General features: G+C 49.7%; 5 protein-coding genes across 5 annotated transcripts; 1 reads left to right on the top strand and 4 right to left on the bottom strand.

Moving 5' to 3' along the window:
• Positions 1-404: 404 nt before the first annotated feature.
• N7525_003351 (uncharacterized protein) lies at positions 405-1,265 on the bottom strand (the record flags this gene model as incomplete). The annotated part of the gene is made up of 1 exon (XM_002559197.1): positions 405-1,265. One exon carries the CDS (start codon positions 1,263-1,265, stop codon positions 405-407), a length of 861 nt encoding a protein of 286 aa, XP_002559243.1.
• A 1,622-nt stretch (positions 1,266-2,887) lies between these two features.
• N7525_003350 (uncharacterized protein) lies at positions 2,888-3,177 on the bottom strand (the record flags this gene model as incomplete). The annotated part of the gene is made up of 2 exons (XM_061212675.1): positions 2,888-3,110; positions 3,134-3,177. 2 exons carry the CDS (start codon positions 3,175-3,177, stop codon positions 2,888-2,890), a joined length of 267 nt encoding a protein of 88 aa, XP_061069696.1.
• Positions 3,178-3,600: 423 nt separating this feature from the next.
• N7525_003349 (uncharacterized protein) lies at positions 3,601-5,008 on the bottom strand (the record flags this gene model as incomplete). The annotated part of the gene is made up of 3 exons (XM_061212674.1): positions 3,601-4,096; positions 4,769-4,887; positions 4,961-5,008. 3 exons carry the CDS (start codon positions 5,006-5,008, stop codon positions 3,748-3,750), a joined length of 516 nt encoding a protein of 171 aa, XP_061069695.1. The 3' UTR covers positions 3,601-3,747.
• A 1,030-nt stretch (positions 5,009-6,038) lies between these two features.
• N7525_003348 (glycoside hydrolase family 92 protein) lies at positions 6,039-9,135 on the bottom strand (the record flags this gene model as incomplete). The annotated part of the gene is made up of 6 exons (XM_002559200.2): positions 6,039-6,131; positions 6,178-6,442; positions 6,532-7,173; positions 7,244-8,256; positions 8,308-8,951; positions 9,006-9,135. 6 exons carry the CDS (start codon positions 9,133-9,135, stop codon positions 6,039-6,041), a joined length of 2,787 nt encoding a protein of 928 aa, XP_002559246.2.
• Positions 9,136-10,334: 1,199 nt separating this feature from the next.
• N7525_003347 (putative rhamnosidase B) lies at positions 10,335-12,877 on the top strand (the record flags this gene model as incomplete). Its single annotated transcript, XM_061212673.1, has 4 exons — positions 10,335-10,358; positions 10,410-10,886; positions 10,939-11,657; positions 11,704-12,877. 4 exons carry the CDS (start codon positions 10,335-10,337, stop codon positions 12,875-12,877), a joined length of 2,394 nt encoding a protein of 797 aa, XP_061069694.1.
• Between the last annotated feature and the right edge of the window lie 115 nt (positions 12,878-12,992).

Below are 12,992 nucleotides of genomic sequence, written 5' to 3'. Positions count from 1 at the left end.
TACGTTGATATGTCGTCATGGTGATATTTCCAAGATCGCCCCGTTTGAAAATACCTGGCAGCACTTCCACCTGGATTCCATGATGAAATGGTGGAAAAATCCACCAATTGGAATGTTACCTAGGTATATCAGCACGCCACTAGAGGGCTAGGCACGATTGAGCAAGCCGTTAAGTACATTCTTGGAAGGTCGACAATGAAGTAACATCATCCCAAAATCTAAATGAAACTCACAGCGGACTACTGGCCATGGTTCTTAAGCCTCAGCCTAAACAGTGAAAAGGTAAATAAATGGTTCATTCTGAGGTGCTATTAGAAGGCCAATAACCGCTAAAAACACTCAACACCAGTGCAATGATGCTCAATAAAACAAAAACGCATCACCCGAAATACGGATAGGACCCATTACTCGTGAAGATCATCAGGGTCGGGAACCATAGCCAATGCCATGGGCTTCGAGATTGAAGAAGCCCTCTTGCTATCAGCCGGAAGAAAAGCCGACGTGCGCCGTCTAGGCGGCAGCCCGTAATTCCACCGCGAACTAGAGCTATCCGAGCTATCACGAAAACTGCTAGAGTGCAGACTGCGACGGTCCTCCTCGTAGTAGGTGCTGCCTCGGACAGCGGGAGTATAAGAATCACGGTCGCGACCACTGTGTCGCCGATCACTAGACTCGGACAGCGAGCCGCGCCGCGAGTGGGGGCTGCGGGGCGAGTTCACAGATTGGCTGCGCGGAGTCTCAGTACCTGGTTGAAGATAGCGTCCGTTGGTGGGAATGTACTTGAAGCGATTGCTGGGCTGGGTCTTTTCGATTACTTCGGAGGTATAGTCTTGTTGGATTGGTCGGTATGCAAACTCGTTTCGCTTTTGCTCGGAGCGGTGGGCGTCTCTTTCTATCTGGGTTTCGCCCCGCAGTTGTTTGGGACGCGACGCGAGACGCACGGAGAGCCGGCCCGGTCGCAGGCTTCCAAGCGATAGTGAGCTCCGCCGTGAGCTTGTTGAAGCCGCACTGCATACGCTTCTGGCGTCGTCTTCCGGGTCCTCCTCGTTCAGTGGGCCGGGAGTCGGGTCTTGTGGAGAACAGCCGGGTACGTAGCCAGGCCCGTATGCTGATCTCTCTTTGACGGGTCGATGGGGATTGTCGTACTGGTTCCATGAGCCATCTGTGGGCACGGAGATGGACACATCCCCCCATCGAGCATGGAGAGGTTTCGGAGAGTCCGATTTGCGGAAGAGAGAAAGAGGTCCGTTGACGATTCCCGCCATGATGTGTGTGAGATGGTTGTGTGGTATTGACTCGTACTGCTCTGATATCGCCCCCCAGCAGAAGCAAAACGTGACATTCGTCTAGCGGGACGAGAGTAATAATCGAGCGGGGGAAGAAGTATAGGCCAGGGGGGTATTAATGCGTTCTAACCAGCAGCTGCAAAGGTGACGAGTACCAGCCGACAAGTATGCCAGTTGGCAGAGAAACAGGGCTTTGGTGGCTTTAATTCAAATCTCCTTTATCTCCTTCTGTAATGATCCAGAAACAAACGTAATATGGCCGGGGACTGGGTAGTAGCCAGGATGGTGACGAACAAGGGTCGCGTGGGGAAACGGAGGGGTCTCCAACCGAATCCTTGCAAATAGCACTGGAGGCAAGCTGAAAAACAACCAAAGAAAGCAAATCAAAAGCAAATCAAAGCAGTGCGAGTCCACCAGGGACTGTGGTCAAGCCGGTCTGAAACTGGGAGAGGAAGAAACACATCATTTTTCAACGGAAGGCGTCCGGATATAAAGCTTGGTCTCAGAACGGCGCTACTTGGAGAAAAGTGTGAAGCGCTCTGAGCCAGCTGCTGGAGATCTCATTCATTGTAGATTGTGATGCCACCGACCAATAGGGCTTGTGCGTTACCGCCGTGGCAGAGATCTGCAGCGCTTGACAGGGGGGATTGTCCAAATGTTCCTTAATTAGGTCGAATATCAGCTGCTTTGGGTCTTAAAATAGTGTCAATTAGCTGGCAATTCACATTCCGTTAGCTTGCAGCTTGCATAAATTAGGATTGGAAAGTATTCATCCACTTTATGTTCTTCATATCTTGTTTAATCTTTATCCTAACTGTTTCATAAATTATACTATGACAGATCATTTCAGTTTGGAATATATAATGGAAAGGGTCCTGTAAGTTTTCATTTTTGGAGTTCAATTTGCTATCTTTTACATTGGGTAATTTCCTCCTGGGCAATTACTTTCGAGGGTCTATATATATGCAGGCTGAATGTAACACACCACAAACAAAGTTAATTAATGATATTTATAGAAATTCCCATTAATATGAAACTGTACTTAATGTACTTGCTAACGCAGCATACACCAAGAACCTGAACAAGACTTAGTACGGTCAAGACGTCCACCTGTGGTCATTATTCCAACCCCGTCGGAATGAATTTGAGAGTTTACAACTCCCAGAGCTAACAATCAATGAACAGAATGGCATTCCTGCCACTAAAATGCAGAAGAGCCGCCCGGAAATGGGAAGGCTCATCTGCTTGAGAGACTCGAGCATGAGTTTGTGCTCGGAATCACCAGACCGCTGCGTTCCCAGTCACTAATGCACTTTGAAAACCAGCGTTGAATGGAATTATGAACCAGCGCAGGCATCTTGAGACAAAGGACGTGGTCTTTCCAAAATTTTCGATACTTCCTATCGAGGAGTCAGTCTTCTAGGATTCATTCGCCTCAAGATCCACCAGAGACCTTGAGGAGAGTCACAAACCGTGGTAGTAATTCCTCGTCATCACCACAAGGAAACATAGAGGGCCCCCAAGTCGCAGGTATATCCGTAAAATAGTACGGTGCCGCTCCCGCTCCGTCCGCTGCCATCGTTCCAGCGGATGGGTTTGATTTAATCCCATCTGGGGGTTTGTGTTGTTACGTGGTCGATGTCCCAGGTCGGCCGGCTGTCGATGCCTAACATTGTCCACTTTTTGTTTTCTTGGGTGAGCTTTGCGTACGCGTCGATGGTGTATCTGGCAAGAATCTCCGCGTGGGGGCGACGGCCATGGGGACGGCCACGGGCAGCAGGCTCAGAGTCCCGAAGCTCAATTGCGGCCTCGGTATCGGCCGCGCTATAGTGTGAGTTAGCATATACTGTAACCTAAGCGTGGAGCAACACATGAGGCTTTGTAATGACATAATGTATAAATTGTATTGTATATATGGTAGAAGTGTAGTTTATCTTACCGCTGTTGGCGATACTGCAAGAGATCAATCTGGCCATGTGACAGCCGCCAGACCCCAATTAGCTTCGTCCGCTAGGTCGTATGCCAGGTCTGCGGGACTTGCGCTTTCGATAGCGTCTTTACCAGGCTTTTGTCCGGTTGGTCGGACGCCTTGCCACGGTGCTGTGGTGAGGAGAGAAAAGGATGATTGAAGCTTGGTTGGGTGGTTGTAAAAGGAAAGAAGGTTGTAAAAGGAAGGAGGGTCGTAATTGGGAGAGTCGCAAATAAGTTCAAAGTGAGAGAAATGTGAAACCTGTTTATGGTGGCAAGTATGCCGCTCTTGTCCAAATGTCAAGCAAAGATGAAAGCGTCGTTTTGGGTTAATTGTTTAGGTTGTTTAGGCCGTGAGCCCGGTCATATGTGGTATGAATGTAGCTATAAGCCGGTTCGTTGGCATCGGTCGGCGACAGTCTGTGATTGCCCGTGGTCGGCCAACATTTCCGACGAGGCGCGCTACGATTGATTGCCCAGCTTGTGTTGGACACTATGGTGTAGGGACTAAAGAAGCAGAGATGAGAGAGTTGTATTGGAAGAAGAGGGATCGAGCTCCCATACAGACTATATAGGCTACACACGAGGGGTCGATGCCTCGGAACCTAGGCATCAATACACAATAGCTTTGAGGTCCTACGTCAGACAGCTGGGAGGGTTCTGGGGATTGTTTTGCCTTCAGCTCCGATTCCAGTGACGGAGTAGTCAACGGAGACGCCTCGTGGCGGGGAACAAGCAGCGGAAGGGTAGGGCTTAAGGCTCTCAGCACGGGGGGTGCAAGGGGCATAGGTGGGCGGTAGACTAAGTCCCCAGCTTGTGGGTAGGCATTGTTAAGTAGCAGACTAATTACGCGGAGCTTCGAATTCTGCGATTTTTTCTTCTACCCCGACAGCGTTTCTCTCTTTCACTCATTGTGCATTTTGTTTTCGGATGGTTGGGCGGAGGACAGGGCATGCAGGCGAGACTTCTTCGATGGGGACAGCCCGTCTCTACTCCATCTTTTAGCACCCGCTCATAGAAAGCCCCGTATCTTCCAACATAATGGTAACAATCAGGAAGCACGCCTCGATGGAGTACGTTTAAGCTGGTAGACACCGGCGCCAGTTAGGTAGCTTCGTGGGGAGTTTGGCAACTTTGGGACGCCCTCCTCGCTGCCATTTCTTTCCTGGCTGACGTTGTCGGCGTCCCCTTGGTTGGCAGAGCTTTCCTCGTGCTCTGTTGCACACGTCTTACGCCAAATGCTCTTGATCCTTCAGTGACTCCCCGATATCATTCAGTAATCCACTCATCTTCATGCGAACGACGTCTTTCGTCTTGCCGAGTGCGTTGCAGATTGCTTCTTACTTGAACTGCGGGAAACAAGGGTCAGTATAAGATTCTAAAGCACCCGCTAGCTACATGAGATATAACAGACCTTTGCTTCCGTCGCTTTGAAGATCTTGGTAGAGGAAGGCTTAAGAAACATAGGAACAGCAACATGGAGGTCTGAGGATACATGAAAAGAATCGCACTACTAAGCCTTCTTCTGGCGGTGTCCCACGGCCTTAAATCCGTGCATCTGCTGGAGGCGGATGGAACGCATCCGGGACATAGGCTGGTTAATGCTGAGGGCTTCTGCTGCCTCGTGGTCCACCTGTAGTGAGACTTGGTTAGTGTGATGTACAATCCACCTGTTAGGTAGATGTATGAAGTAGCAGATAACTAACCTTGGCTCCCTTGAGAAGGGTCAAGAGGAAAACTTCAGTGGGAAACATTAGGGACGAAGATGCTAAACAATGCTTTCAATGAAACGATGCGACAAGTGATAGAGATAGGCGAGAGTGTGAAGTATAAATAGAAAAGGGATATTGGTGTTTTCATATCTGTGGGGACTTCGAGCAAAAATTGCCCAAGCGAACATAGGGAGTTCTCTGTCAAGTAGGCTCCCTTAGGATAGCTATACTTAGGTCTCGTGGTAAAATAAATATATAAGAGCAGTTAGGCGTTGAGGCACAACTAAGCCAAAAGGATCGGTGATCCTGTATTGAACTGGAAGAGAAAGAGGATTTTGAAACCGTGAGGTGTAGAGGTAGAAAGAAGCAAGATATGATAAACCGGTCTGGTTAAAACTTAGCTTCACGATGAGCTTGATCTTGGTTTCGTTACTGTTCTGCGTGGGTGGGACACTGTTGTGGGTTTCCAGTCCGCATAGCACGTCAACTGACAAGAGCCATGCTGAACAATTCCAACGAAGTCTGTTGCAGGTTTAGCGTGCTCATGATGGACATTGATGATGATGATGACGAGGAGACTGATAATAGAAACCAGAGAGTGAGGTATGACATGTAATTATATAGAGGGTGTCTCAGCAAGTGTATACATTATGCAATAACCAAAAAAGGAATTACTGATTCTTTCAAGAGCAAACTAAGCAGCCTACATGCCGCCATTAGAGCCTGATCTCCGAGGCACATTTGAGAGACAAACATTTAACTATAGGACTAGACAATGAACTCAGACAGGTACACTCTGAAAATCACGTTTAGATTGCTCTAGTCCACTACCTATAGGATAATATAGGTATATTGATCTGTGGAGATGGTAATGGACTAGCTGCAGCGCTATAAAATTACATTTAGATCCAATCTCGGATGAATTACGATCAAGAGAATTCTAATGTGTGAGTGGGAAGCCTGTTTCATTGTTGCATAGCATGTCCCCCCTCCCTTGAATGAATCATCAAAGTGTGTGACATCCCAGCCACAGCTGTGCTGTGGCCATTGTGCCTAGTCTTTATCTGGCCGTCTACTGGCATCGGTTCTCGGCAGCCTTCTCATCGGCCTCGCCCTCGGTGGCATCGGTCTCATTGGCAGGAGCTGCCTTCTTCTCCGCGGCAGGCTTCTTGTTGTTAACAGTACGCCCTTCTTCATTGGGCGACCCACACCACAGCCTTAAAGCCGTGCTTTTCCTGGAGGCGGATGGAACACATCCGGGACGCACGCTGGTTGATGCCAAGAGTTGCAGCCGCCGCCTTGGGGTCGACCTGTATTGAGACTTGGTTAGTATAATCTACAATCCAGCCTTTACACGTATCAAGTAGCAGATGACTGACCTTGAAATTGTTGAGAAGAGTCAGCAAGAAGGCCCCGAGACCTTGCGGACGTTGGCCTTGGTCTCCTCCGAGACTACATTCTCGGCCTTGGGGGGGCCTTCACGTTCAATTTGATCAAGACGGAAAGCACGCTTCAATGCAAAACCAGCGAAGCCAAGCTATCAACCCTCAACGACACTCGCCCACCTACGGTCCCTAACAACCGCATCACCGCCACCAACCCCAGCCTCCCTCGCCAAAGAAGGCGGCAAATCCTCCATTCTCGTCCCCCAATCACTCTCCTTCCCAAGAACAAGAACCAGCTCCCTTCCCTCCGTGAAGAAATCATGACCAATCCAATTCCGCGTATAAGGCTTCCCATCCAGGATAGCAGACTGGATAAACCCATTCCCACCAGCCGCACCGCCAGTAGCATTAGCCTTATTGAACTCCGTCCAATTAATCGTTTTGACCGTTGCCGTCTTCCCCGTCAACGGAGAAACAATACTAACAGACTCGAAAAACGGCACCGTCAGTAGATACACGCTCTGTCCCGGATTCGGGAATAACCCCATCATGGCCATGGCGACGAACGAGCCCATTGCGCCTGAATCGTCATTGCCCGGTAGTCCGGCTGGCGTTGGCGAGAAATAGTCTGGGATATATGTTCGTACTCGAGAGGTGGATTTTGCTGGTCGGCCTGCGTAGTGGTATTGGAAGACTGTTAGGAAGGCGGGCTCGTTGCCGATGTAGGTTATGTTCTGGTCGTGGAGGTAGTCGAGGCGGGTGATGAAGTTCGTCGGGCCGCCGAGGAGGGCTATTAGGGTTTGCATGTCATGGGGGACGAAGCTGGGTTGGTTAGAGGGGTTGAGGCTTGGGTTGGGAATACAGGTGGGAACTTGAGTGGGAGCAAGCTTACAATTGATACTCCCAGATGCTGGATTCGAAGGTCTCGCCTGCAGTATTTTGCAGTGAGCACGCGCGGCCGCTTTGGTCGATGTTCGAGCACGCGAGGGGATCTTGGTCGCCCCATGTTCCATTTAGATACTTTGGTTGGAAGAAACCGGTAAAGCCAGTGTCCTTGTTTTGCCAGAGAGAGGCTTGGTCTTTCTTGAATATGTTTTGCCAATATCGGGATCTTCTCTCGTACCGCTCTGCATCGGCTGTCTTGTTCAGGCCGCGAGCCATTTGGGCTATGGCGAAGTCGTTGTATGAATACTCGAGTGTGCGGGAGATGCTGCGTGTCATTGTGCCGAATCCCTCGTAGTCGAAGTCTTCCACGGGTATATAGTGTAGGTCCTTCCAGCTGCGTAGACCGCCACGGCCTTCACTGGACCAGTCGTATGGTTCCTCCTCAGCGTCCTTTTGTACGGCTGCGTACCCGGCATCCCAATCTATGCCATCCTTGAGGCCTTTCAGGTAGACGTCTGCCAGGACATTGTCGGCGTTAGAACCGCCTTGTGTGTATCCTTTGCACAGTGACATGCGACAGTCCGGCAGCCAGCCTAGATGGCGCTGGGTATCAATGAGTGAACGCACCATCTGCATTACCGAGGAAGGATCGAATATAGTAAGGAATGGAATTTGGGAACGGAAAGAATCCCAGAGACAATAGAACGAATCAAAGTAAGGCTCGCTGCTCTGCCAGAGTGGGTTCTCGCCTGTGTAGTTTTGGGGATTGATCATAGTCCTGTAGATCCCACTGTAGAAATTAGTCAGAACGGATGCATCGATGTTTGTCCGCGAGACACGGATCGGACGCATCTTTTCAGTCCATTTGTCGACTGCTGTTTGGCGAGTTGCGTTAAAGTCGAAGTGTGGGATTTCAGACTCGGCATGAGCGCAGGCTTGCTGTGTGCCCATAAAGCTGATGCCAACTCGAGCAAGGACGGTATTGTCTGGGGCAGGCTCGAAGCGGACAAATCCACCACCCTTTGGACTGTCAGCCGTCTCTGCATACAAGAAGAAAGTTATTCGACTCACAGGAAGTGGATATCCATTGATACTGCGCGAGATTTTCAAATCATGAACACCAGCACTAGCTCGAGAATTGACAAAAATACCACTATCTCGCTGGGGAGCAGCGCTTTTGAAGTCCGCGCAGAAATGCATAACGTACGTTCCTGATCCAAAGCTAGGAGCGAACCGCGCATTCCCGCTCATACGGCCCGTTGTCTTATCCACCGAAATGGTCGCATTGTCCTGACGAGAGTTCGACAGATCGGTGAGATCCAGCAAGATCAACGGACTTGTGTCTTTATCATTTGGGAACTGGAATCGGAATAAGGAGGTATGGTGAGCAGTTGTCATATCAACCCAGACGCCAGATTCCAGCTCTATAGAAAAGTATCCAGGGTGTGCCTGGACTGTGTCGGGCTTATACTTTGTCTTTCGTTGGTTCTTTGGATAGACACAGCCATTCACGTCATCGCCGGCGCATTTTGCATAAGGGAAGAGAGGGAAATTGCCTAACGAAGGGCTGCCCCCAGTGCCAGAGTCATGCATGCTGGAGAAGCCGGTGACACTGCCGCCCTCATAGGCAAAACCTCCTTGGTTGCTTCCTGAATCCGTGTCAGCGACGGCTTTCGCCATGCCATATGGTAGCGAGGCGCCTGGAAACACATTTCCTGGGGGAATTGCTTGTTAGCATGACCTTGGACATATTTGTTGTTCGGACTCACCTCCGTTGGCACTACCAATCAAGGGATCGATATATTGTAGGGCATCGTAATCTTCCACTGGGGAGGTATCTGTAGCACAAACCAGGACGCGGCTAGTTAAAAGTAAAAGTAGTAATTTATATGTCGACATTGTCTAGGTTGAGTAAGGATAAGCATGGTCTCAGTTGAATTAAAATGAGCGCGTTGGGGAAGTCTGCTATTTAGATACTCCCCCTTCATCCCGCACCTGGAATGCATGCCCCTGGCGATCCTTGAGTGTTGCATTCCGGTCTGCATATTCCCTGGGAATATCGATCTGGGGTCTCATGCCGAGGGTAGTGCAAGGATGTACAGGAAGTTGATTGGTGATACTCGTGTACCCGGAATGACAGGATTGAAAAACTGTCCAAGACAAGCCTGATTAATATAGTAAGCCCTTGTGACAATATGTTCCATTGACTATTCATCAAAGGCCTCGTTCATTCCGGAAATACTCAAACCAAGTTGTATTTCCTCAGAAGCTCCTGAAAGTTCACATTATCCCGTTCGAGACGGGTATTCTGTACAGGAGGAAAAATGGCTCAAAGAACAGATCGGGCTCAAAACCCGATGCGTACCCTGTAATGGGGATTTATATTTGACGAGTTCCTGAGGACGGATCTTCTAGGTACCCAGATCAACAACACTATGGTGTAGGGACCAAAGAAGCAGAGATGAGAGACATGATCATTGAGCAGGTTGATTACACAGCGGCCTATCTTAGGTACCTACCTAGGTATCAACCCTCAAAAATCAGGCACTTGAGCCGTGGCCGCTAACTAACTATACCCCTTCGCAGACAGGTGAAAAACAACGGTTTAAAAACCGAGAAAAACAGCAGTTTTCACTATGACAGCCGGAAATATGGAATTGATAGTGCTGGTCATGGTTTCTGCTTCGGGGTGAGCCCTACGGGGTCGACCCCTCAGTAGTTAGATAGTTGTCATCTGCTTTCCTGAGCCTACATACTGTAGTCTCACCAAAAATTGATACTGTTCCTCGATTCATGTGGCGGCCGTGAATTTCTATATTATGCTGTTCATGGTAGTGCAATTGGCTATCTGCCGTTTGATATCTTAGTATGCCCATAATACCAGAGAAAAGTGAACCTTGCAAGTAACAAAGTACACAAATGGAGTTAATAATATACCTCTAGCTATACCATCCATCCCAAACGGCTATTCGCAAATTTAATTCAATCGCCGACAGCTGTTCTCGTTGTTAGTTCCCCCGAACCCCCGGCCCCCCACCGGAAGTTATACAAGCTCGGAACTCGTCCGATGAACAGAAACCACAACTGAACTCCCAAGGATGGTCTCACCAGAAGAACAAAAGGTATTTCACTTGCATACCCAACTTTATAGAATGAATTACTGACATGAGAAGACAATCAACGAGCTCCAGGGAAACTGGATCTGGATTCCAAACTGGAGTGACTCTTCAGACGCGAACACAGCGGGCAAGATAGTTCACTTTACCCAGAATGTTAATTTGTCATCCCAACCGACAAAGTCAGTACTGCATTTCTCAGCCGACACGCGTTACAAGCTCTATGTGAATGGGAAGCACATTGCCGTCGGACCGACTCGCAGCAGTCCTTTGATCTGGTACTATGACACGCTGGACATTGCGCCCTACCTAGAAAAGGGACAGAATGAGATTCGATTTGTGGTTGTCCGATACTTCGCGACCTTGAGGAGCGCAATACCCTTTGTGAGGACGCCTCTTCCAGGCCTCACAGTTATTGGAAATATTGAGACAGGCGAGGAGGTCGTCAACATTGCTTCTTCCAAGGGTTGGACGGCGTCTGTGGATGAAAGTATTCAATTTCCCATGGGGTTGGCTGACGATGTGTTCCTCCATGTAAGACTGACTAGGATCGAAGCACTGAATTACACTGATATTTCTTTTATAGATCAGCGAGCGCATCTCTCCTACAAACCCCAGTCCTGCTGTTACACCGATTGTCTACAAGATAAGGACGCTCAATGGCGACATCCCGCCGTGGAATTTGCGTCCACGCTCTATCCCCATGCCCGAGTCAACGCCGGCCGTTGTAAAAGCCATCAGAGCATGCGACAGTGCGACCGACGCCAGAGATTGGACAGCTTTCTTTGCAAGTAACCACTCTCTCGCCCTTCCTGCAAGCTCAACTCATACGCTTGAAGTGCAAGCAGATGTCCATTCCACCGCGTTCCTTCGATGGGCCTTCAAGGCAGCCAAAAGCACTTCTAATATCACACTCAAAATGACATATTCAGAAGGCTATGAGCTCGAGCCCCGATCATACCCTTTCTTCCGCTCCAAGGCCGACCGACTGGATGCAAGTGTCGGCCACATTATCGGGCCATACGATGAGGTGACATTTGATCTTCCCAACGCCGAAACTGTCATCTACGAGCCATTCTGGTTCAGAACCTTCCGTCTCCTAAAGATCAAGATCACTGTGGGGCCTGAGCCAATCGAGTTGGTGTCTTTCAATGCTACTCAGGTCAACTACCCAATGGCCGTCAAAGCCAGCTGGAAGGAGCCCGGTGATGCCCACAGCGAGCAGGTCTGGGACGTCTCTATCCGGACAATGCGAAACTGCATGTTCGACGGCTACTCCGACTGCCCTTTCTACGAACAACTGCAGTAAGCTTCACAAATTCCCAATCTCATACCCCGACTAACAACCCAGATACTCCGGAGACAGTCGTACCGTCGGTCTTTTCCACTATCTCCTCTCAGGCGACGACCGATTAATGCGTCAGGCAATTACAAACTTCGCCGCTTCAGTCACACCCGAAGGCCTCACACAGTCTCGCTTCCCATCACACGTACCGCAACTCATAGCCGGGTTCTCGCTGTATTGGATCCTGCAGGTCTGCGATCACCACCTATACTTCGGCGATACCCGCTTTGCGCGAGGCTTCATCCCCCGCATCGACGGCATCCTTGACTTCTTCGATGCCCATGTCGACGGACTAGGTCTAGTCAGCGGACTACCTGACGTCGTCTGGCAATATGTTGACTGGGTGACGACCTGGCATGCCACGGACGAGCATCCTGACAAAGGAGTTCCGACCTCCGGACGGAAGTCCAATAGACACACTTATTTCAGTATGCTGTATGCGTGGGTCCTGCAGAAGGTTGCTGGTCTAGTGCGTGATGTTGGTCGGCCGGGCCATGCTGCTGAGTATGAAGCGAGGGCGGCGTCGCTACTTGGAGCTATCCGGGCTCATTGCTTTGATGGACAATTCTTCACAGACTCGACAGCTGATATTGCCGATGAGCTGTCGTATTCTCAGCACTGCCAGGTCTTCGCTGTTATCTGTGGAGCGGCGAGGGCAGAAGACTCTGCGCGGATCTTGAACGAATCTTTTACGAATGATCGCTTCTCACAGTGTTCGTATATGATGCGGTTCTATGCTTTCCGGGCACTTGCTTTGGCTGGCGAGGATTTGTATGAGTCGTTCTGGGAGAGGATGTGGGCTCCGTGGCGGGGGATGCTGGCGAATAATCTTTCCACTTGGGAGGAAGATGATGTCAGACAGAGGTCTGATTGCCATGCTTGGGGGAGTGTGCCAATCTATGAGTACTGTACTGAGCTGGCAGGTGTTCAACCCGTCGCTGCTGGGTCGTCGAAGATATCTTTCAGGCCTAGACTTCGGTTGACTGAAGTGTTGGAGGCGAAGGTGGCGCTAGGTAAGGATAATCTAGCTACTATCTCGTGGAAGCTCTCTGGAAAAGAGAAGATTGTGGAGCTTAGGCTTGAGAAGGCGGTTGAGGTTATGAGTCGATTGCCGGGAGGAAAGGAGGAAGGACATGGGGTTGTTGATCATCTCAGCTTTGTTTTTGAAGAGGAGGATTAACTACCACTGGCAAGGAATTGTCAATGCCCTTTTCAAGTTGATAGAGAATTTATCTATGGTGTCCCGCGTTGTATTGGTCATTCAGCGAGAAAGGATGGAAGAATCTACATCCTCG

The sequence above is a fragment of the Penicillium rubens genome, assembly GCF_028828025.1.
Source record: "Penicillium rubens strain IBT 27055 chromosome Unknown utg000002l_segment0_segment0, whole genome shotgun sequence".
NCBI lineage: Eukaryota > Fungi > Ascomycota > Eurotiomycetes > Eurotiales > Aspergillaceae > Penicillium > Penicillium rubens.
The sequence above is the reverse complement of the archived record's forward strand: the minus strand, read 5'-3'. Positions and strand labels throughout refer to the sequence as shown.